The sequence below is a fragment of the Haemaphysalis longicornis genome, unplaced genomic scaffold (genome assembly GCF_048455015.1).
Source record: "Haemaphysalis longicornis isolate Haplotype H1 unplaced genomic scaffold, Haemaphysalis longicornis Haplotype H1 scaffold_9, whole genome shotgun sequence".
NCBI classification, from domain to species: domain Eukaryota; kingdom Metazoa; phylum Arthropoda; class Arachnida; order Ixodida; family Ixodidae; genus Haemaphysalis; species Haemaphysalis longicornis.
In genome coordinates, this window is record NW_027526460.1 from 84,336,245 (window position 1) to 84,360,874 (window position 24,630).

General features: G+C 45.2%; 1 protein-coding gene across 8 annotated transcripts in view; it reads left to right on the forward strand.

Annotated features, from left to right (window-relative positions):
- LOC144152560 (mitogen-activated protein kinase kinase kinase 15-like) overlaps positions 1–24,630 on the forward strand; it is a 73,965-nt gene that overhangs the window by 17,596 nt on the left and 31,739 nt on the right. For all 8 annotated transcript variants that reach the window (XM_077683857.1, XM_077683859.1, XM_077683858.1 and 5 more), the window contains exons 5-23: positions 588–757; positions 2,599–2,674; positions 5,249–5,341; positions 6,267–6,373; positions 7,216–7,386; positions 8,273–8,545; positions 11,037–11,124; positions 11,955–12,026; positions 12,893–13,062; positions 13,931–14,114; positions 14,902–15,163; positions 16,656–16,759; positions 17,182–17,320; positions 17,610–17,671; positions 17,801–17,866; positions 19,423–19,523; positions 21,581–21,649; positions 22,226–22,284; positions 23,055–23,127. In XM_077683857.1, the coding sequence (XP_077539983.1) occupies positions 588–757; positions 2,599–2,674; positions 5,249–5,341; positions 6,267–6,373; positions 7,216–7,386; positions 8,273–8,545; positions 11,037–11,124; positions 11,955–12,026; positions 12,893–13,062; positions 13,931–14,114; positions 14,902–15,163; positions 16,656–16,759; positions 17,182–17,320; positions 17,610–17,671; positions 17,801–17,866; positions 19,423–19,523; positions 21,581–21,649; positions 22,226–22,284; positions 23,055–23,127 (2,339 nt within the window). The remainder of the gene's footprint in view (positions 1–587; positions 758–2,598; positions 2,675–5,248; positions 5,342–6,266; positions 6,374–7,215; positions 7,387–8,272; positions 8,546–11,036; positions 11,125–11,954; positions 12,027–12,892; positions 13,063–13,930; positions 14,115–14,901; positions 15,164–16,655; positions 16,760–17,181; positions 17,321–17,609; positions 17,672–17,800; positions 17,867–19,422; positions 19,524–21,580; positions 21,650–22,225; positions 22,285–23,054; positions 23,128–24,630) is intronic.

Consider the following 24,630-nt stretch of genomic DNA (forward strand, 5'->3'; position numbering starts at 1 on the left):
GTTCATGGGTCAATTAAGGAAATCGGGCTGTCCAGGTAAAGTTGTGGTAAAAGGCTAGCGGTTCTTTTTGTGCCCAGTGGGGAAGGAACTCAAGTGCAGTTCATTCGCTGTTCTGAGTGAAGCAGTGGGGTGGTGGCCTTAGTAGTAGCATGGAAGTGAAATCCTGACATTTTGAAAATTTGGGGGGCTGGTGGCTTACCTTAAACAAATATTTACCAGGTGAAGAAGTTTAGGATGATTCAAGATGCGGCAATGTGGCCGACAAGTGCAGCCAGAAAACATCCCTTGAAGCGTTGTCGTTCCAGACTTCCTGCCGGTTTTATTGTTTCTTTGGCAGGATTTGCAAAGTGAATGCCAGTACAACACATCAGTTAGATCAGACGGAAACAGTAATGTAGTTTTGCGAGAGGGTTTGAATGTGAGCAGGTAGTAGCGGCTGCAAATTTCTTTTGCAGAAATTTATAGTACGTGCAAAAAAGTGAGATTTGGGGGAGAGAGAGAACTGCTAAAATGGCATAGTAAAGCTCTTTCAGGCAGCTCTTGTATTGCACCCTTACCCTTGTAACCTGAATGTGAATAATTTTCAGATTGCCTGTGCAAGCTACCCCCTGACGACGTACAAGGTGAATGATGCCGGTGCTTGCGTCGTCACCGAGACACCCGGAATGGCCCTAGTCTCAGAAGACACAGTGGAGTCCAAGCAGCCGTTGCATGCCAAGCTCAAAAAGTTCCTCCAAGACGTTGAAGTTCAAACCAAGTAAGCTTTTTGAACAAATTAAACGTGCCATACGAAAATAAATGCTTTATTGAATGTAAAGATAAAAAACAACGAGAGGCTAGGCATAAAAATGTAGATAATGTTGAGATATGAGCTCAAAAGTACAGGTTGATTTCGCTCTTTCTACAGGCAGTAATTAAATATTTTTCAACAATTGCATGTGTGTGCTGCCAGAGTTTTTGCTTCATGAAGTCATATGTTATGGTAACTAACATGTTTCCTGGGATTTTATATGTGGTATACGCTGGCTGAAATTGTGCACCTAAAAACCATCAGTGCAACTGTCTTTAAAAGAGGGCATGATTATTTTCTCTTCAAAACTTGAAGAGATGCAAAAATGCTTTTATCCTTTAAAAAAGAGTAAGTTTTGCGTTGCATTCAGGCTGAAATGATCCCCTGCCAATACTAAACGAAACAACTTGCCTTCCAACAAACCACTTTTCAGTAAAGTTTGCAGTTGTTCTAATACTTTCTCAAACCTGTTGGAGATCCCTTGGCACTAGAGCATGCTACAAACATTAAGGAGTGATGCAGCCCTCACTTGTGTGCAATCAATAACCTCAGTGTATACAAGGTCTTCTGCTACATAGTAGAGGAGGTGTTGGAGCACTCTGCATAGGCAGCATACTGAAATAAATGGGAAGCCCTGCTGCCATGAGGAAGCAACCTCGCTTGTGATCTCGAAGCTTTCAAAACGAGATGTGTATGCCAGCCTCATTTAGAGGCGTTTTAATTTCCCTTGTCCTTACTCAATAACCTCCAACATAAATATTGCACATGGTGTTGGATGCAGCCTTTAATGGCTTAGTTCAAACAAAGCATGCCAACAAAGGCTGCCGGGAGTTTTTGCACCGGTTTTAATTAAGCCTGAATTGCATGGGTTATTTGTCGCAAAAGTTGCTTGGTACCCATCTGGACAATCTTTACACTTGAAACCTGAAGTTTTGCTGAGTGGCCGTTTAGCTTTACTCGCTTTACTCACAAGCTGTGGTGCAGAATACCGTATTTACTCGCATAATGATCGCACTCGCGTAATGATCGCACCCCTGAAATTTGTCGTCAAAATTCAATTTTTTTTAATTTCCCGCGCAATGAACGCACCCTTAACTTGCCGCAGCAGTATGTCGTATGTGTGCCAAGTCTAGCTGGCCATGATCGTGCTTACGTCTGTTTCCTTCCCTTTCAGACCGGACATGGCTACGTTATTGCCGAAGACTGGCCGATGTTAGCGATATCTGCAAGCATGCGTTCAATATTGATGAGGAAGGAACTCTCACTAAATGCATTTAATGTACTCACAAGACAAAGAAAAAAAATGCTCTCAGCTTGCTGCGTCAGCCCCCATGTCTGTTTTGATGTCCCTTACTCTGACAGCGGTAGCCACTTATTGGTCGCCCTGTTATCACCTCGCAGCAAACTTGTTCCGGTGCGTTCCGTAATTCTGAAAACAATGCATTTTGCGTCACTTTGCAAAGCGGGTGGCGGCGGTGGGCGGAATTTTTATTACGTTTTTATTTATTATTTTTATTATGTTCATGAGACCTATCGTAAAAATTTTGACCCGCCACTTGCTTGCCTTTTCTGTGCTCAAACGTTTTTCCCGAAAAATTTACCTTGCATATAGAACGCACCCCTAAATTTGCATCAAATCTTTTGGAAAAAAAGTGCGATCATTAGGCGAGTAAATACGGTATACCTTGAAACATTCCACTAAGCTGTTTCCCTCCCTCAGTGCTTTGCAGCATCAGCAGTAGAATTCCGAAGTTCCCACACTGCCTCTTAACACGTCCCTCGGTCTTCCTTTTGCTTTTGCGATGCAGAGCTCACATGAAAGAGAAGTTTCTCTCTGACCTGCGGAAAGCGCGGGAGATGTACACTGGGGAAGAGCTAGCCAAGGTGAGTTCCTCCTGCAAAGGAGTATTATATAGCTCTGCAGGAACGTTTGCTTTCGGTAATTATTAAAGTTAAATGGACACTGTATGCACCACTACCTGAACATGGTGTTACACTCAGGCCTTCAAAGCGAATATGAAGGGAATAACGATTTGCTTCAAGTAAGTGCTACGACATTTTGCAATAGAAGAGGCAAATAAGAAAACGCACCTGCACGCTTCATCTGTATCCACAACCATCTGTACTGTTATCCTTCTGTAAATGATAAATGATAAAGCTGTGACATGCGGCTGGTGTTTTACGAACAACACGTGACCTACCCATTTCGCAGCAACGTGTGTTTGCCGGTGTTTGCCGTTGGCGCATTGACGCTGCTCCCCCCGCACCGCCCAACATTGGTGCTTTATCTCCACATCTTCGCTGGGGTGAACATAAGGTCATATCTATGGGTTAGGGAAATTAAAAGCTGCTGAATTGAATTCGGCAGATCTGAGAAGTGCAAGGCTGTAGCTTAGACTGACCTGATACACCTATGATGGGGACACTCTGCTTAGCACTTCTTGTACCTCTGGCACTTAAAGGCCAACTGAACTCAAATTTTCGACAACGTAAAAATAATGTCACCTAATAGTACACATAAAAAGAGTGCGAAATGCAAAATACTACGTTTCAAACATGGACCCGAGCGACGCAAACGGCTCGCGACATTGGCGTTTTCGGAACCGAAACTGAATAGAAAAGGCGGCCATTACCGGTGGCCGGACGTGACGTACGTGACGGAACGGAAGCGGCCCCGCTAGAACCGGCGGCCGCTCGGATCTGCCTTCAAATGCGCGTGGTAGCGTCGCGTTTCGCGCTGTGATTTCCACAGAACTCCCACTAACGTTTGCCCAGGATAATGGAGTTAGGCGCGATTCCGACATAGCGTTGCTATCAATAGAAACGAAGTAGACCGTACAACAGTTATTTTTCCATCAGAATAATTGCCGTTGTAGCAATCGCGGGAATTGTGAGTAAAAAAGCGGGCCCTGATTTACAAAGCCAGGTGCTCGTACGGTATCGAAAAGCAGCTTTGGTTAGCCGGCGCCTCGGCTGTGACATCGCTTCTCTTTGAAGGGAATAAACCACACGCGGGCGCAGATCAACCACTATTTTTACTCTACATTACGCGCAAACAGCTTCGTGCATATATATATATATATATATATATATATATATATATCAGCCGAGTATTTTTTGCCTTGCTGCACATCGAGAATCAAATTATAAAAGGGATCTAAAACTATAATCCAGCTTTCACAGCTAAATGATGCGCTAAAACACGAAAAAAATTACTTATCTTCCGCTGTCTTCTACTTTCACCAGAGACATATATGGGCTGTTGAAAACATTTGACTTTCAAGTAATTCTAGTGCTCTACAAAAGTAAATACTTCATTTGAGAATTGAAAAAAAAAACAAGTTTATTGTTTATGAGATGAGTAGTTTCGTTAGCTTTCGCACTTCGCAAAGACGACGGCTGATATTTGTGCGGATATATTTGTTACCACGAGCAAGGTTCACTTAGAGAGTGAGGCAAAAGTCGCACAAATGTTTATACCCGCGTGTACAACAACCCTAGTTAGGTCGCAAAACTTTGAACAGGTCTAAGGGAAGGAGGTGGCGTTGGCCCAGCCCAAATATTGCAAATATCGGACGCGGAAGGTCAAGTGGTCAAGGCTTTATAAAAGATCTTTTTTTTCTGTGATAGATGCAATAGGAATGCGAAATGTAAGGCAAATGTGCGTGTCGCGCTATTTCTTTTTTAGCAGAAATATTATTTCCAAGTATTATAAGAAGAGTTTTGCTAGCTCCAGAACGTTCGCAAGCGCGCGTATATCTTGTAGGCTTCTAACATATTTTATTGCACTGAAAAAAAAAAGGCGGATATTGCTACCTATGCAGTTAATTTGAAAGATGTGATGGCGACGGCGGTACAGCGCGGTGGTGTAGCAGAGAAACCCCGGGCGAACGGCGGAGTGCCGTGCAAGTCGCCGGAGGAGCGCGAGCTCCACGGGACAGGTTCCCCAACCTCCGTCACACGCCGCTCGAAACTTGTTACGGCGACTCTCCGCCAGGTGCAAACGTCGTCTGCACGGAGCTACTTTGAACGACGGTACCTGGTGTGCTGTGTGCTTACGAAGCTTAGGATTTCGCCAAGGTGATTTTAACAGCTTAGACTGCTTATTTGGATCAAATTTGGACAAAGAAAAATTTGAGTGCAGTTGGCCTTTAAAAGATACTCCATGCTGCATATTGGTCTAAGACTGCACCACAGCTGTGACTGCTGTGACAAGTTGTTGTAGTTTGACACTGCCAACTATGGTTTCAAATTGCTTATTAAGTAAATTTGCTTGCTTGTAGTGGGTGAGGCTTATTAAAAATACGCATCTTCCTGGTAGTTTACGGGAACTGAATTGCAGGCCTAATACTATTTACCGAAAAAAAAGAAATGAACATGGTGTGTTTTTTTTTGTTTTTTTTTACGAATTTGCTTGTTTCTGCGCATTATTCTTAATTTTTTCCAATTTTATTGCAGACTCTGAGAAATTTCAGGAAGCGGCTTGACGACCCCAACATCATATCTGGAGACGTGGTTCTCAGCATGCTCATATCCTTCAGGGACATCCAGGTGAGCTCTCTTAGAGGCTGCTCGCTTCAGTTTATTTTAGGGGTGAACAGATGTTTTTAAAGGAGGGCTGACACAAAATTTTTGGTGCCTACGAGCGCACCAATCATAGAATGGCACATTAGATGGACGAACGCAGTATAAATAATTACAGCTTCATTTATTCATGTCGGTTTCGGTTTCGGTGAAGCGAACACCGAGGCGACCGCCATGACGGGAAAGCGCATTTGACGTCACTGTTCTCGTCGCACCACAACCAATGCCGGTCTGGCCGCGCATGCATGCACCAAAACAGCCCAATAGGCTGTAGTCGCACGTGATGTCAGTGCCAAAAACTGTGACGGGATGTACAAGGTGGAAAAGCGCGCGCCAACAGCACCACGGCTGCCTCGATGCGTCACGGGAGCCCTGATGTCAGCTGTTTGGGTCGAACTGCAGATGACATCATGAGCTTTCTTGATGGTGCGGATGAGCTTTCTCGTGTGCGTAAGAATTAAAATTGATTTAAAATATGGTCTACGGAACGGTTACAGTTGACTTCTGAGGTGGTATCTTTATATACAAAGGAAGCCTTAAACATAGTCATCTTAGCTTTGAAAGTTCGTGTAAGTACTCCTTCAATGTATAAATACGGATTAAATATTAAGCCTTCTTCTTGAATTGAATACCTAGTTTTTTATCTCACAAGTATTCATGTGATCGCTGAATATGCTTTGAACTGTGCGAGACACATTATATGAATTGAGTTACTTGTGTAGTCGTTAATTCATTCAAATTTGGTACTCCAATATTTGCACATTCCTACTTACTAGCCAAGGCCAAATAATTAGTCGATTGTGCACTGTAGCTTAGCAGTGTTGCATTGAAGCTGAAGCTTTGGTTTTGTTTTTCTCCTTTTCTAACATATTTTGCGACTCTTGCGAACCAGGACTACGACGCCATGGTGAAACTGATGGACGAACTACAGACCGTGCCAAACATGAAGTTCACATCGACGCCCGCCATCCAGCATCTGTACGCATTTGCTCTGAACAGGTGGGCAACTGTACAGCTCCCATACCTCTCGCAAAGATGCAGAGGAATGCGATTACCTGGGCCACCACTGACTCCGCTGTACTCTGTCTCAGCTCTGGGTGAATTCCTTTCAGAAAGTTCTTGCAGTCTTTTGTATCTTGGTGACAAGGAAACCCATGGTGTGAGACTGGTTACATTGGTGTGCTCTCATGAGAAGGGCGCTGTCATTCAAGGGCTCAGTGTTCTGCAGTTGCAGTGGATTCTTTTTCGTAAATGGATGTTTGTCTGGCAGGAATTAGCCTGAAATTGGTCTGCATCCGCAAATTAAAAAACGAGTTGGGCGTCTTTTGGTGCAAAAGACACAGGAATAGGTTGCTTACAAGATGCAACAAGAACATTTGGTAGGAAAGAGGGGTTTTTGATGTCGTAGGTTAGGAGAGTTTGGAAGTCTGCTGTAAAAGATGGGTTCATCTTCCTGTGAACATACCTAATTAAGCCACTGGTGCTGCTGATTGTGATAACTCTCTTTAAATGCGCTTTGAAAATAGCTGTGCTTGCAAAATGTTCTACCTACGCCTACCTTAGGTGTACCTACATTTGGTGACAGAGTGGGTGGGGAAAAAGTGAGATAGGAGTGTTTGGAAGCCTGTGGAAGATGCTTTCATTGTACAGTGAACATTTAATACGCTGCTGCAGGTAGATATCAAGGTTGTTAAATGTATTTTGAGGACGGTTTTCCTTGCTGAACTGCTTTTATCGGCTCCCGTACTTAAGTGTTGCAACCTCTCTTTGTGGCTCTAGATGTGAGATGGCCTTTGCCAGGATTAACAGGGTAAAGGTTAAGAGCCTCTCCCTGTATGCAGGCGCAACCTCCCGGGCGACCGCGAGCGTGCCCTGGAGGTGATGACGTCCGCCCTGCAGAAGAAGGAGAACCAGGTGCCGGACATCCTGTGCCTGTGCGGCCGCATCTACAAGGACAAGTTTGTCGAGTCCGACTACACCGACCAGGAGAGCCTGCGCAATGCCATCCACTGGTGGGTGGAGTGGGGCAGACCACCCGCTTGGCCTTTGCTATGCCTCCGCTCTACTGGAGCAGTGCACCGGGGTGGTTTAGACGCTAGATGTCAGGTCAGCGGTGGGTTAGAATCGAGTTAATATGGTACACTATTTACAAGCAACATCCTGGTCTGCTGTGCCAGTGTCTTATAACACGCTATCGTATTTGTGGTCTATGAGTGGAATTGTGAAAGTGCTGTCATTGCACTGTAACCTCAGGGTTCCATTTTTTTGTTTCTTTGTGTGGTAGTCCCCACCTTCGGGACTGTTTGGCTGTAGCTTGTTCGATTGGAAGCTGCCGTGGGGCAGGATGCTACCTATTAAGGTATCCTAACATGCCTTAGTTGGGGGGTAGTACATCTAACCTAACCGCGAGGCTTTACTCCTCCTTTCAAACGAAGCTCCCACAAGATATAAAGCTGCACTTGAGCTGTCGTGGCATGAAAAGGGAAGCTATATAATACCGTGCAGTGTGCCACCTGCCTGCTGGTTAGAGGATCGCTATTCCATGGCGGCCATTGGCTCCTATTTCCTTTTATTTGTTTTTCCGTAGTTCTTTTATTCCCGAGTTGAGGGATGTATGAGTGACATATCCATAAGCCGAGGGATGTGGATAAGGGGAGGCAATGCGATAAGCAATGCAGGGGCATGAAGAAGTGTTTGTGAACAGAGATAGAAAGCATTATTAGGTTGAAGGAAAAAGCATAAAGCCACAACTATGGCAAGCTGCACACCCAGGCTTCCACTCCAGTCGCTTCCGTAGAGTATGAATGTAATCAGAAATCAGAGGAGTGGCGGCCTTCTCATCTGCATCCCTATCCTCCCTCCTCTTCCATCCCCTTCCTCTTGCTCTTCCACTGGCAGGTACCGCAAGGGCTTCGAGGTGCAGCCCAACGAGTACGCGGGCGTGAACCTGGCCACGCTGCTGGTCATAGACGGGCACGAGCTGTCCAAGTCGACGGAGCTGCAGCAGATCAGCCTGCGGCTGAACAACCTCATTGGCCTCAAGGGCTCCCTGGACAGCCTGGAGGACTACTGGGACGTGGCCACCTTCTTCGAGATCTCCGTGCTGGCCGAGAACTACGCCAAGGCCTGCCAGGCCGCCGACTGCATGTTCAAGCTCAAGCCCCCCGACTGGTCAGCCACCTCCTTGGCTGCACTCCTCCTTCTCAGTAGTTAACCCCAAGGGCGCGGGTTCGACTCCCAATCACGGTGCCCGATTTTTTGATGGGAGGAACAAAGTAAGAGCAAGACAAGAGGGGAAGAGGGAGAGAGAAAAAACAGTTTGATAAACATGAAAGTGAGAGTGGAATCCTAGTCTAGGAAGTCATGATCAGCCCTAACCCGTGTTAGGGCAACACATGTCACAGGAGAATGTGGTCCTCCAGTTGACAGCTGATCAACAGTGCAGGGGTGAGACAGCTGCGCATATTGCGCAGTTCTGATACAAATTTGTTTCCTGCGCCAGGCTGCTCCAAAAGCCTGAAAATTGCAAAAATTGCGCCAAACTGCTCCAAAACAGTCTGACAGCCAAGGATTGTAACGCTTCCGTCAGTTTCAGTGGGGAAAAATGCTTACTGACGGCATAATTTTCCAGCACCTCCAAGGTGATAGTGTTTGTAAAGGTTTAGTTGATTGATCATTGAATAAAAAAACCTGCATTAAATTGTCCCCGAGATCGTTTTTTCGAGAGTCACAATGTCGGCTTGTACAAGTTATATTCTGTGAGTTTTTAAAGTTTTCCCATCGAAAACCATTGCAAAGTCCTGTAGAAACAACACTTATGTGTACTGAGGCGACAAAGTACTTGTGCAAGTAGATGAAAAAAGCGGCAATTTTTGGAGCGCAGTATCTCCGGAACGACATCACCGGCGCCGCCATCTTGGTTGGAAAACATGGCCGCCGGGGGAAGCACTAGCTCGCGGTAAAGTGCTCTTCGCCGATTTCTGCCGTGGCTTCGGTGATGAGGGGGTAGCTGGGTTTACATTTAGTCATTTAATCTGTTGCGGGAAGTTGCGCGACTCGAAAGACGGGAGTTCAAAAAGAGGCGTGGTGCCCGCTAATTCGCCGGTTTTCGGCCTTGAGTGTGATGCGCGGTGCGTGCTTGAAGTGAAATTTCGTACTCATTGCGGTGTTTTAAAAGGCTGAGTTATTGCTGCCTTTGACAGCGAGCTGCGATCAGCACTGGAGAAGTGGCGGCGCGGTGTAGGCTACATCGCCACGAAATGTTCAAGTAGTGTCCGATAGCGGGACGGGCTATTATTGCACGCTAATAATAAAGGTTCATCTATCTGACATGAAATTTAATGACAAGAGGGAGGTTGCTAAACATACCAACGTTGCGACGAGTGTCGCCTCGTTTTGCCCAACTTTTGCCGTGGCTCTACACTTGTGTGTAAAGCCCAGTCTGGGATTACAAAAATAATAACTTCGGCATTCACATGATAATAAAAATACCTTACAATTGCTTAGTTTTTCAATTCGATATTCTCAACGACGCTCCACGCTTATCTATGCGTAGAGCTTGATAATTTAAAAATGCTTTGTAAAAATGTAGTGCAGTTCGACCTTGGGATACTCTAGTAGAAAAAACTTTATTGAAAGGCGGTTTCAGTGTTATGTACGTTCAAAACCAATTAAAAAGTGCACGTGAGTTGCTAAAAGTTTGACATTTAAGGCTCCTAAGGTTACATAATAGATGTCAATCTTCTGCTCCAAATCAAGGTTCTTTTGCTCCAAAATCGAGATTTCGCTGCTCCAAAAACTGCTCCCAAATCTGATTCAGCTGTCTCACCCCTGACAGTGTGTCCTGCAATGCAGGAAAGGAATGCATGAAGAGGTGGGGTGGGCCTAGGCCATGTATGCATTCCAGGTGTATATGTTGTAGGGTGCCTAATTGTTGGCAAAATTTTCATTGAGTGGTGTACTCCTTATGAGAAAATAGTCGAACCCGGATATATCGAACTTCAAGGGGATCGTGAAATACTAGTTTGATATATCGCCTGGAATTAATTTTACAGTTCATTTAACTTTGGTGTCTGAAATGGGCACTCAAAATGGTTCCTTGCCACTGGTGCCACCAAAGTTTAATGGGCTGTAAAATCAGTTCCAGGCAATGCATAAAAAAACTGCTTTTATTATTACATTCACCAGGGCTCATAGCATTAGAAAGTATAACGATTACAGTTTTATCACCAACACTGTTTTGTCTAATGTTTGATTAAAAAATGGCTAATTATCTCTAATTATCTTAAGAACTAGTTCACCAACTCAAAATATATTTGAAATCAGGGGGGGGAAAGCAGCTAGACTGGCAAGTTTCACGGAGTTCACTTTAAAATGAAAATTAAATGAAGTTCTTTTGAGACCAGTGTCCCCCCTTAGCAGTACGAGAGGCAGTATGTCTGTGTTGTGTGAACTCTGCAGGATGTTTCTCCCAGCCTGTGTTTAGGTTCATGTCACTGTTTTAGCATGTGCAGGGTGGTTGGGGATGTGGTACTTGCTTGTGAACATCTGTTCAAGAATGAACCTACTTTCATAAAACGATATTTTGGGATCTTATCGGAGCGGTGATAACAGGGACGATCTTTTCATTCCTTGTTTTTTTGCTTTCCCACAACTTGTGCAGGTACCTGAAGTCTACGTTTGGGAACATCAAGCTCATCAGTCGCTTTCGGAAAAGGCCCGAGGATGTTGAGTTCACAGCTGAAGAACAGGCAAGCCTCTTTGCTGTATTTTTTCATTTATGTGCTGTTGTTATGAGCTTTGTGGGGCTTTTAGTGATCATTTTTGTGCCGTATCCTTGTCCCTGTGGTAGAACCTGCATTGTTGCCATGGCACTATGGGGCAATATAGTGCACCTGTGCCCTTTTAATTTTAAGAACCTCATTAGCAGCCTTGAAGTGTTTGGTTATCATGTGCCTATTCTTCACAGAGCCCAACGCACTGCTTTATAACACCACCCAACTAATATTTTTACAAGTTATCGGGGCAGTGTTGCTGAACCAGCGCTGTATTTTTTTTTTATGCATGCTTTTTCTAAGCGATAGATCGTTGCATCCACAGGGTAGGAAAATCATTGCTCCTAGTCCGTTTATTAACAGGCAATGACGTGCTGGTGGTAGCGAGCACTTCTGCTGGATAACTTTCACTTCTGTTGCTGTTTAATTTTAATTATTTAAGCTGAGGTGGCGCATTTTTTGTGGCATCTCAAGCCTAATCGCTGGTGCACTGAGACGTAGTAGGGTTGTGTGTTTTGTAGTGCGTGTGTACCTTCTAGTGCAACTGATAAATTTGCAATTTTTTTTCTTCCAGCATTAACATAGGACCTGTTCGCATCCTCTCGTTTACAGTTAGGCCTCATAAATGCGCCGAGTTTAATCCTTCCTCTTAATCGATTCATGTTTGAAGCGCGGACAGACGAAACACAAGAAGAGGACAACACGAGCGCACCTTATGTTTCGTCTGTCTGCGCTTCTAACGCGAATCAAATCCAACTAGCTCAACTTTCTGTTCTACTCTTAATCGACTCTCTCCTCTGGCCCAGGTGTTTGACTTCTGGGTGGACTTCTTTGTCACGGCCTACTCTTCGGACCTGGAAAGCACCATTCGGTTTCCGGTAAGTGGCCTTAAATAAAGTGCGACTCACTTTCTTCAATCTCGAACTGAAATTTTCGGCTGAATTCTTTGAAAAGGAATGTAATGGATGCCGCCAAATGAAGAGTCAGCTGCCAATTAGCAGCCAGATGTAAATACCGAGTTCCACCTTGGACCTCTATGTTCTGACTTGGACCTTGGAAAGCCTTGGACCTCTATGTTTCATGGAATGCATTCTGGGGTACAGAAAATAGGAGTGCAATCTGGGAAGTGCATGCCTAGAAAGCGAAGCAGTGGCAGCGGAAAAGTAGTCCACTGCTCTAGTATGTGTAGTACGAGCCACCTTGGGAGGTGGTGCAACCATAGGAGGCACACAGGAGGCTCCTAGAGATGGATAGTGAGCGGAACAGGCTTCAGAGTGCGCTGCGGGGCTGTCGGGGGGCTGGTCAACTGGTGACGGGTGCAGCCGCAAAGTTTAACAAAAAGTTCAACAGCAGATCAAGGCAAGGCCCAACTAAGCCTTCGCGTAGCTAATGGTCAGCGCTGTGTCCGCATCCCTCTTTTGTGTCTTGTTCCAGCGCTCTGTTCCTGAAGAATGTCAAAATGCCAGCTAGACCACCAGTCGACACTCGTCGATTGCACCTTCACATTAGCAGAAAGTTCTAAGCATCTCGCCAACCCTTATTTCTGTCTTAATTCAACGAGCCCCTCATTTTCCCATTCTGATTCGCTACATGCATAGCGAGGGCCTCTGTTCTGGCAGTCTTGGTGCCATAGGTAGCTTAAGGTTCAGCGCTGGTCGACCACTCTCAACATGTCGTTGATGCTCGAATCACGGCCCGGGGGTTGAAAAGAAGGTCTAAGCATTTTCGTTCTTTCTCTCCCCAGATCCTGGTGCTAGAGCCGACCAAGGTGCGAATGCCGAGCTACGTGACGGTGAACATGGGGGCGGAGGAGAAGTCCATCGAGATCCGCAACCTCTGCATCGACACCCTGCGGGGAAACTGCCGCAAGATCCACGAGTGGCTCTTCACCGCCTCTTCCATCCGCAGCATCAGGTCCCGTGGATTCCTCATTGGTTTCTCAATTATTGTGGATAAAAAAAAAACCTAATGTTCTGTTTTGTCGCATATGCTTGTGTGACCATTTTTTTCCTTTTGAAACGGTAAAGCACTTAAGAGCATTGAAGCCAAGCTGCCAACAGTAGGGGCAATAGCAATCGTATTGTCGATCATGTGGCCGCATGATGTCCAGCAGGGAGTTTGCTTTGAAGTTAATTGCTCAATGTTAACTTCGGTTCTGTTGCTCTGTTGAATTCCGAGTTGAGGAAATTGCTAAATACAGCAGAACCTCACTACAAGAGACGTTCAAGGGACCGGGGAAGCACGTTTCTTGTAACCAAGGTGGTTTGTAGCGTTGCTGACGTGGTGAACGTAAAACCAAACTAATCGTTTTCATTCAAATGCCTCTTGCGACACTGTCTCATGTAACGAGGTTTTACTGTAGGGGTACTTTAACGAGGTAGCTTAACTGACCGACTATCCACCCATCTCCGTCAAATGGTTGCGTACGTCACTTTTCCAGGGAAATAATTCATACGAACCGGCAGAAAGGGGTTTCGTTATGTGATACTCCTCAGTAGTCACAGTGTTTGGCAGGTCTTGGTAATGATGCTAGTCCTTGTGAAATTGGCCTGGTGTAAAGAATTCCAAAATTCGGTATTGCAGCTAAGATAAGTTAAGATTAAGATAAGTTTTTGCTCGCTGTTTTTCATTGTGAAAAATCATATTTAGGGCTTCCCTTGCTGTTTTGAGCATGTCAGAACAGCTATCCTGGAGGGATTATCTCGAAGATGTGCAAACTTGTTCGGTTAGTGATTTAAAGAGGCCTTTTCTCTCGCCCCCTCCCCCTGTGTTGTGCACGCAGCCAGTACAAGCGTGACGAGCGGTGCCTGTTCCTGTACGTGCACCAGAACTCGGACGACTTCCAGATGTACTTCCCCTCGGTGGCGCTCAAGAACCGCTTCTACGACCTCATCGTGGCCATGACCGCTGACCAGGAGGGCATGGTCATGGACATCGACCTGGACGTGGGCTCGGGCTGCGTCCAGGTGAGGAAGAGGCACACTGGGGCCACTCTGGGAGCACTCTGGGGGCCAACAAGGAGGGCGTGGTCGTGGGCATTGACATGGGCGTGGGGTACAGATGCGCCCAGGTAGGTGAGGGGACACACTGGGGGCATACTGGGATCACACTGGGGTACACTGGGGCCAACCCGGAGAGCATGGGCGTGGGGTCAGGATGTGTCTAGGTAGGTGAAGGGGCATACTGGGATCACAGTGGGGTGCACTGGGGCCAACCAGGAGATTATGATCATGGACATTGACCTGGTCATGGTGCCGTTTTCGCGGGACGTTTGAAATCATCGGAGCTCTGTGTCCGATGGCCTGTGGCGCCATAAGGAAAGAGTTCAGGAGCATTAAATTCAGCCGAAGCATTTGTACACCACTTCGATTGTCCCTGCTTGTTCAGTGCCATGGTTCTCTTAGCCCCAAGCTGCATGGGACAAATGTGCACGTGTGCAAGTTGGAGTCACCTTGCTCGGTCCATAGCTGAAATTGGCAATGAGACTGCCTTTCATAACCAGCCTGTTTTTGTAACAAGCTGTTATCAGTAGTTTATGGTTGTTGTTTCGGTGCGTTTGTCTGTATTACAGTGTTTCCCACTTCTCTCTGTAATTCCCTCAGGTCCTGAGGTAACACAAACAAACAAATAAATAAATAAATGAATGAATAAATAAATAAGTAAGTAAATAAATAAACAAAGAAAGAAACAAACAAATAAATAAATAATAAACAAATAATAAATAAATAAATAAAAAGACGTGTTTTTCTGCAGTTTGAGTACGAGACCGACGACCAGGGACGGCGCATCATCTTGGGCAAAGGCACGTACGGGGTGGTGTACGCAGCCCGGGACCTCACGACACAGGTGAAGATTGCCATCAAGGAGATCCCCGAGGAGAACTTGGGGGAGGTGCAACCCCTTCATGAGGAGATCAAGCTGCATGCCCAGCTGCACCACCGCAAGATCGTCCGCTACTACGGATCTGTCTCCGAGGGCGGATATGTCAAGATCTGCATGGAGCGCGTGCCTGGAGGTCAGTTCTTGGTGCTGGGGTGTGCTGCAAGGACTCGATCTTGTCCCGTTGCTTATTACCGTATAAGTTGGAACATAGGTCGAGCTGGGATATGGGTTTGAGCCCCTTACCTTGCGGCCGAGAAATGGGAAAGGAAAGTTGGGTACACAACGTCTTTTTAGGGAGGGTATAAGCACTCATTTTGTCTAAGGCTACTTCTTAGAGCCATCTGAAATCTTGTCAAACGGCCACTTGTGTCTGGCTGTCTCCCACACACCGGGTCGTCCTCAGTGCAGTTCGGGGATATGTCATCAGGAAGCGAGCGCCAAGCATGCAACACTCGTTGCAGACCGTTGCGACGGCCGGTCTGTGCAGGCGGCCAGCAGGTGTCTTGGGGTTGTCACTGGCCATCCTTGGCATTTTTGCCCACGAAGATGAAAACCGTTGGGGGGTAGAGGTATACATCTTTGCTGTAAGTCTCGCGTCTTTGCAGCACGAAACGTTTTTATTGCGAGGCGTTGTAGAACGACTGTCCCGGTGTGTCCTTTTAGTACGCGTTTTTCCCATGGACATGAAACATTCTAGCGTGAGGCATTGAAAAACGAGTGTACCAGTGGTTTAGTGCCCTGACTACCGGATACTACGACGACGACGACTGGAGACGCCAACAGCCCAAGCCCCTAAGGGGCTTCACCTGTAAAAGATGGCGATACGTCCGCTCGATGTCAGTTGCAATGGTGCCTTTGCCGTTTGGATGGGTCCAACAGGCTGCCTGTTTGCCAGATGACAATAACATCATGCCAATGACCAATAGGTTGAGGGGTGACTTTCCGGCGGTTTTTTTTGGTAAAAAATCTACCTATAGTCCGACTTATATGGTAAATTTTAAATTTGTCTGTATCCATGAGCAGGTTCCCAGAAGGAGTGTGTCCAAGCTCCCACTGCTGGTCCGCGACCATGTGAATGCATTTCGGGATATGCTCTTTCGGACAGAAAATGTGTCGCACATTAATGCTGTTTTTTACCTATAGTTTCCTTTATTTGTTGTTTCTTTTTAACTTTTCAAGTATTTTTTTTTTTTCGCGTGTATATGAAATTGAATGAAGCTAGAATGAATTTATCTACCCATGCAGCTGATTAGTTGTCTTGCGAAGAATACAGTTGCCCAGTCATTTACAAGATTCAGGCACTTTACCATGTTTCTGAATCCTGTTTAATGGACAACTGCTGTGCTCCTGCTACCATGTGTCACCAGATTAGTTTCTTTCGGGGGTTCTTTGTCACCTAATAGCGTTTCAAGCCAGCAAAATTATTTGTGGACAAGCCACTTGATGGCATCAGCTAAGAGACAGGAAGTTTTTAATGTCAAGCCATGCTTCCATATGACTTCTTCATGGGATATGACGCAATGCACGTGTAAGGGGTTTAGCAGTGTTTCTTGTGGAAGTATGGAAGCATGTGTTGGCTGTTTTAATTAAAAGTGCTGTCGCTGCATGTCGCCGCTTTCACGCAGGGAGCTTGTCACAACTTCTACGCTCCAAGTGGGGTCCGCTGAACAACAATGAGCCAGCTATCGCCTTCTACACCAAGCAAATTCTCGAGGGGCTCAAGTACCTGGTCAGTTCCTGTCATTTCTTTCATTTGTTCTTTCTGACGACTGTTTTCCTCACTCTTTCAAAGAGCATTGGTGAGCACTGAGTTCATTGTGAAAAATACTTATCTTAGAATATTTCCCCCCTGGTGTTGTAGCTCAGTGAGATAGGTTTACTGAGTAGGATTCTGAGGGTTTGATATCCAGATGCAGCGGCAATTATTCCAGTGGAAGGGTGGATACAAGGGGTTCTAGCTTCCAAGATTTCAGTGTCCATTAGAAATTCTCGGTTGTGCTGATTGAGTTTGTTGAAGTTAGCTGCGGTGCACAACTTTCCTCATTTATTCATGTGTGTGCGTGTCTTTTTTATGATATTTTCGGTATACGAGTCAACGTTGTTCTTCTTAGTCCGTAGTTACACCTGCCCCTTCCTTCTCCCTCTCCCCAGCATGACCAGCGGATCGTCCACAGGGACATCAAGGGCGACAATGTGCTGGTGAACACGTACAGCGGGGGCATCAAGATCACCGACTTTGGCACCTCCAAGCGCCTTGCCGGCATGAACATGGTCACGGGCACCTTCACCGGTACGCCTGGGCTGCTGCAGGAACTCTGGCACCCAAAGCCAAGAGGGTTGGGAAGGTGTAATGCGGCTGCTCACATCTGGGCATAACCCTTCTTTATTGGATGCTATAGAAACTTGGCGGAAATTACTTAAGTTACGGGAAAGGTAGAAAGGTTCTGCTTGTTGCTTGTGTTTGTTACCTAATCTCAATGTTTGTAAAGGGCCCATACACTTGTGGTAACAGAACTTGGTGTTGTACATGAAGGCATGGCTGTGCTCATTTCTGCTCATTTCAAATTGCTCTTCTTTAGGCACGTTCCAGTACATGGCTCCTGAGGTTATCGACAATGGCCAGAGAGGTTATGGACCACCGGTAAGTAAGACGTCATTTGGCTCCTGCATCGAGCTAGCAGTGCTGCCTCATCTGATGCCCTCAAGTGGTGCATGTCTTGTTGTACACAGACGGATTGATGTTGACTGCCATTTGTTTCCTCCCGTGCAGGCTGACATCTGGTCACTGGGCTGCACTGTTGTAGAGATGGCAACAGGAAAGACGCCCTTCATTGAGGTTCGCTTCTTCTGAATGCATGCACACGTCATCTGTTCAAATTTTTTTTAGAGCAAGCAGTATAGTGATTCAGTGCAGTTCGTTTATGTGAGGTACAGTAGCCGACCGTTTTTTTCGGACTCCAAAAATTCGGACTTGCTGGATATTCCAGAATTTCACAAGGGACCTCCAATTGTCCCATAGGAGTAATGTATACGAACAACAGATATTTCGGACAAAATAAAATTAAAAGTTCGATTTTCCGGACAAAATGTTCTGCAACAGAGCCACGGTGCAACTCCAGGACGACACCATTTTGACTCCTAAGCCACCCGGCTAGCTTTAAATTAGATGGGGATTGGCTTGACTCCTGCCGGCGTAACTAACTTTGATGTCATAATTTTGCATGTAGTCTGCGGCGGAAGCAATCTCGAAAGCCCGAAACGGGTCATACGGGGCCAGTTTTTTTTTTTTTTAAACACCGCTGTTTTTAGGCACCAGGTGATGCTGACTTATAAGCAATATCATCAGCAGGTTTGTCCTGAACAATTCGTGACTTCTTCATCCTATTTAAATGAAATAAAGTTCGTTTTTGCGACTCGCGGATTTTTCGGGCTGCTGTTTTATTCGGACTATTTTTCGTTCCCCTCCAGGTCCAAAAAATTGGTCGGCTACTGAATTGGCATCTTTCAACAAGCTCCTTTTGTTTGAGAATCTCTTAGAAGGCCTTAGTTTCATCGCGTACTTGTTTCTCGAATGGTGTAGAAAAATTTTTTTTTCTGTCTTTAATATTTTGTAGAGGGTGGAAATTTTGCAAAGCTATCCTTTGCTTGATCCTGGAGCTAGCCGTTGCGTCAATGGCTAGGTTACGCTGCGAGAACCCGTTGTGTGGAATGTGTTTTATGAGACTACACATCCAACTTCCTGTTTATTTGAACCAGTTCAGTTCAGCTTCGTTAAAGGGACGTTAAAGTGCATAGTTAAATGCGCAACTCATTGGCTCTAGGGCTCCCCTGGCTGTTATATTTCATGCTTGAGTGTAGTTTACATTCCACAAGGATGCAGTATGTGGCAGGGAGGCAAAAGAAAAGAGAGAAACAGTAGAAAGCAGATGTACTGTTGTACTCTCTTGCAATCTTTCTGTTTCACAGCAACAGCTGTCTTGGCAATTAATGTTAACTCTGCCTTGTGCTCCAGTGGTAGCATTCCTTTGGCATTATTGCAATTTCATTGGTGAAGCCGGGGTCTTATTTTGAAGGGAGGAATGAATTTTTCGCTGGTTGTAGCATCGGTGGCTTCGGGGGGGGTCACTATTCAAACGTTCATATGAATCTTCCTTCTTGGGCCTTTAGGAGGAAATTTCAGTGTATATGTGTAGATACAGTATACTGCCAGCTTCTGAAGGATGAGGAAAGGGCTGACCTTACATGCCTCTACTTCTTTCTATGCTGGTGGTTAATCTACCGTTGCTTAGATTGTTGCCACTAGGGTCAATTAACAATTTTCGAGTGTTAGCAACCTGGCTTAGAATTAGGGGGGCCCTGTGTGAAGGGGCCCTTTGCTGTGTGGAATTGCAGCTGGGCACACCCCAGGCAGCCATGTTCAAGGTTGGGTGCTTCAAGATCCACCCCGAGATCCCAGCGTCCCTGTCCGAAAAGGCGCAGAAGTTCATCAAGAGGTGAGTTCCCGCATGTGCTAGTTGGGCGTTCGCATGGGAACACAATGCACCTCGAGTAAAGGGACTGGCTAGAATGCGAACCAGCTGGGGTATTTCTGGGGTGGATTGTGATCTAGGTCCTCCTATTACAAGCTTGACAAATTGTTATACCGTCCAGCACTTACAACCCTTGTAGGTGAGGCCACCATATCAGTTAAAAGGTGGCTGCACATAATTGAAGCAGGATAGCTTTTCTACGTTTGTTTTTGGTGCCATAGAAAGATGTAACAAAACATCTAACTAGCTTTAGTTTTCCTTTTTGAATTTTTTCTACAAGATAGTTCTGGAGTGAACTTGAGAAATTGATTGATTGATTGATTGATTGTGGGGTTTAACGCGCCGACGCAACGCAGGCGATGAGGCGTGCCATAGTGGAGGGCTCCAGATTAATTTTGACCACCTGGGGATCTTTAACGTGCGCCGAAATCTCGAACACACGGGCGTTTTTGCTTTTCGCCTCCATCAGAAAAGCGGCCGCCGCGGCCGGGAATCGAACCCGCGACCTCATGCTCAGCAGCGCAACGCCTTAGCCACTGAGCCACCGCGGCGGGTCGAACTTGAGAAATTGTAAATTTAGTCTGTCGTATTGGAATCTGCAAAGTGTTTGATTTTAAATGATTTTCAAATACAGTCATTGTTCACTTGTTATTTGCTTCAGAAGCAAAAATGGCTATTCTTCACACAAGCCTAATTCGTAACATGCCAGGTGGCAGACTGGCTGTGTTTTTGAGGACTGCCATTATTGAGGTACTGAAGAGAACTCAAATACGATACAATTTTATTTATTGGAGGCACCCTAAAAATTTATTCAGGCTAGCATAAAAAGCAATTGCAAGACTGGCAAATTCTGCACACATGTTGCTGATGCAAAGTCCAATGTACCGTATTTGCTCGATTGCAACATGCGGGTAAGTTTACTTGTGAAAAATATGAAAAAATAATTTGACGCCGATTCTACCGCGCTGATGTAACAGACATGACACCGTGTACCTGGCAGAATACGCTTTATATAACATCGCAACTGTGGAGCGGAAATTCTTTGTGGTTCATAAACTAAACTTGCTTATACAGCTCCTGCAAGCATTAAGGCCCAACCACATGCACGCGTAAAACCGACGTACTCGCGCAACGACGTAAGCGTGTAAGGAACCGGTGTACTCCGGCGTATGCGGTATGCATTGCTACGCGCTTGTTACGCCCAAGTCAGACCCCGCCAGACATCGACGCAAACTTTCGGGCGTACGGTGTTGACGTAGACCTCTGGCGGTGATGTTATCTGGCATAACAAGACAGCAAATTCATAAATAAGCTAACTTTACTATTCATCATGCGATAAAACGAAGTAATTTGTAAAATACGGGGAGCAAGCAACCGGACAAACCAAGCGAAGCAATGAGCAACTATGGGAGCAAGGCAGTTTACGCCAAATGTAGCGGAGGGTTTTGTGCCTGGCAAGTATGCATACTAATCCTCAACGTTTTTAATGTCCCGAGAACTGTTTTAGCTGGTTCTGTAATAAATATACGTACTTTTGTAAGAATAGGCATTATTTGTTTTATTTGAGTTAAAATGTAGTTGAACTGGTCGCCACAAAGCTGACCCCGGTGTAGTCGAGCCACACTGCGTGGCGCTTTGGTTTACGCGCGCGTTGCAGCGATATGTAGTTACTCGCCCTCTCCAACGGCGTCGGTCGGCGTAAAGGCAGCGGTGTATGTCGCCGCAGGCGTACGTCGTTGCGCGACTACGTCGATTTTACGCGTGCATGTGGTTGGGCCTTTAAAACTAAATCGGGGAATATTAAAAGCCTATTTCGATGTTGAGCCCTATTGCAGTGCGCACACAACTTTCTAGGCTGCTTTTATCGAAAAAGGTACGCGTTAGAATCGTGCAAACGCGGTAGTCTACAGATTTGAGTGGTGCATGAAGAGGGGGCTAGCAGTGTCCTAGTGTGCTGCTGTGGGGCTAGGGCATTTGTGCATGTGACCCTGAACTTGTACTGCTTCATTCTCGCCGTCCAGGTGCTTTGAACCCGACCCCGCCAAACGGGCGACGGCTGCCGAGCTTTTGGAAGATCCCTTCTTAACGGAGTGAGTCCTGCTTGCAACATTCTTCTTTATGTCTGGTAATGCAGTTTATTACTTAACGTTGTGTTAGCATAGTAATTGTGCAACTGATAATTTTCGTGTTTTTTTTTTCCTGCTTTGTGCAGTTTTTTTTTTTTTTTTTTGCCAATAACTAATAGTCAATCTTTGTTCGCCAAGTCATTAGCCAAATATCGAGCGTGAATGGGCGCAACCTTTGCCAGGCTTCGATCGGACTATGACTGCTGTGGCCTGTGCATTTGGCAACGAATGATACACGAGCAAGAAAACAAGGACGTCATGGCATAAATTTGGTAATTCTAGTCTTAGGGGTTGAAGAATTGTGCAGCTGATTGCATCAGAACGGCTTTCGCATTTCACTTGAAATAAACTTAAATCTCGGAGGCATGCCCTTTGCATTTTCTTGAGCGCGTTTCATTCGTTGTTGGCTGTACACGTGTGGCTGTTACAGCAAAGAAATGCCCTCACGGTTGCAGTCACGGCTTTGTGTGGATTTAAGCTTGGGCGCTGTAGCACGATTTTTCGCTAAATATAGGTTTTTTTTCCCTGGCATGTTTGCAGCAGTGGGAGGAAGAAAAAGGCTCGACCATCAGCGCCTGATTTCAGCCGAAGCATATCAGGTAAAGCCCCCCTCCCCTTTTCTCTCACCTGTTGTCTAGAAAAAAAAATTTTAAGGGGGGACACTGCTCTTAAAACAGCTTCCTTTAATTGTTAAGTAAACTCGGTGAAACTTGTGAGACTTGCTGCTTTTTCCCACTGATTTCAAATATGCCATTATTTTTTCAGTCGGTCAATTAGTTGCCTAGATAACTAGAGGTAATTAGTCATTTTTGGAGGAACAATAGACATAACAGTGTTAGCCATAAAACTGTAATCCTTATATTTTCCATTACGGTGAACCCTGGCGAGTGCAATAAGTGAATGGGTTTTTTGATGCACTGCTTGGAACTAATTTTACAGCTCATTAAACCTTGGTGGCACCAGTGGCAAGGAACCATTTCGAATGCCCATATAAACACCGAGGTTTAATGAGCTGTAAAATTAGTTCCAAGCGGTGCATCAAAAAACCGATTCTCTTTTTGCACTAACCAGGGTTCATTGTAATGAAAAATATAGAGATTAAAGTTTTATGGCTCGTCTATTGTTCCTCCAAAAAATGACTAGTTATCTATAATTATCTTGATAACTAATTTACTGAATCAAGAAATAATGGCTTATTTGAAATCAGTGGAAAAAAAGCAGCAAGACTGACAAGTTTCACAGTTTACTTAAAAATAAAAGAAATTGTTTTAAGAGTCATGTTAACCTGTAAAATGTCGCAAGGTGCTCACCTGTGTTTGCTTGTCCCCCTTCTGTGTCCCCAATCCTCCTTTCCTTTTCCTGCCCATAGTTCCTGCCGATCGAGTACACAAGATGGACAAGCCGGAACGAATGTCTCGGTTCGCTAGCACCGGGGAGGACGGGTCAGTGTCTTTTCTTTCTTTCTTTTTTTTATCTGTTTTTGCTAACACGTGGTTGTTTGTTCCCCGGCTCTGTTCGCTGCGCTCTTGTTTTTTGGTTTTGGTTCAGTTTCGTTTTAAGCCTGCTGCAAAGCCATGCTTTTCTAAATTGCGCTTGCATTTGGAGCTCGGCATCATTGTGTTAGCTGTTACACTCGCTTAATTAAGGCTTTCGTGCTGCTATCATCGCTGGTGCTGATGAGTAAACGCAGTCACTGTTAGGTAGTTGCACAGAGTAGATGGGGTTTTAAACTAGGAGTGCATTGTCACTGTATTACGTGTAATTAGAGAGATAAGCATGGCTCTAGAGTAACTGAGGACTGATGCTCTTTACAACACGACTCAAAGTACGAGAAATTGACGGATAGTTCTGGATTGTTCTTTTTTGCTGTAATCAGAGACCAGGTTTGCGGGTGACAGATGATGGGTCAGGATTGTACTTGTACTAGTGTGCATGAGAGGGCTGTTTTTCGAGTTTGACAAGGAGTGCAGTTTTGAGCACACTCAAGAGAGGAAGAGAGTTGTTTTTGTAACATTGCTTTTGAATCCTTGGAAAGGTTATTTGTTCGCACCGTGGTGGAAATGAACTTAGCGGCAGCTTCTGGTTCCAGTGTATTGAGGAGTTTGTGTGCACGGTGTTTATTTTCGTACAAGCGTGAGGTGGTGTTATCTGAAATTAGAAGACGTTTAATGACAGTGCTTGCGGGTCGAGCTGTGCAGTCTGCGTCGGAGATGAAAACTGGTTAACGCCAAAGAGCTTGCCTGAGAAATGTTCCCACAGCGTGTAATGTGGAAAAATTTTCCATTGTTCGATGGTAAAGCAACAACAGTTTTATGTGCAAGTCCTTTTTTGTTGTTGTTGTTATTGTAAGGGCTGTTCAAAGTGCTTTTCATGAAAAAAGTGCAATTGCTAATAACAGGGTTCTGTCCAACGCTAGCTGAGAAATTGCATTTTGTGAATTCTTCTTTTAAGAACAGTTTTGACGCACTTCAAGTCTAGTTGCAAGTGACCACACTGGCAGAACTCTGGTAACTTAAGGTTTGAGTAAACTCAGTGAAACTTGTCAGTCTTGCTGCTTTTTTCCCACTGATTTCAAATATGCCATTATTTATTGAGTCAGTCAATTAGTTCCCGAGAATATTAGAGACAATGAGCCATTTTTGTACTAGCAATACACAAAGAAGTGTTAGTCATAATACTATGAACCCTGGTGAAGGCAATGTAGGAAGCCGTTTTTTGATGCACTGCTTGGAAAGAATTTTACAGCTAGCTCATTAAACTTGATGGCACCAGTGGCAAGGAACCATTCTCACTGCCCATTTCAAACGCCAAAATTTAATGTGCTATAAAGTTTGTTCCAAGCGATTCATCACAAGACTGCTTCCTATTATGCATCCACTAGGGTTCATAGTATTAGAAAATATTAAAAAAAGAACAGCGCTATGGCTAACACTGTTTTATCTCTT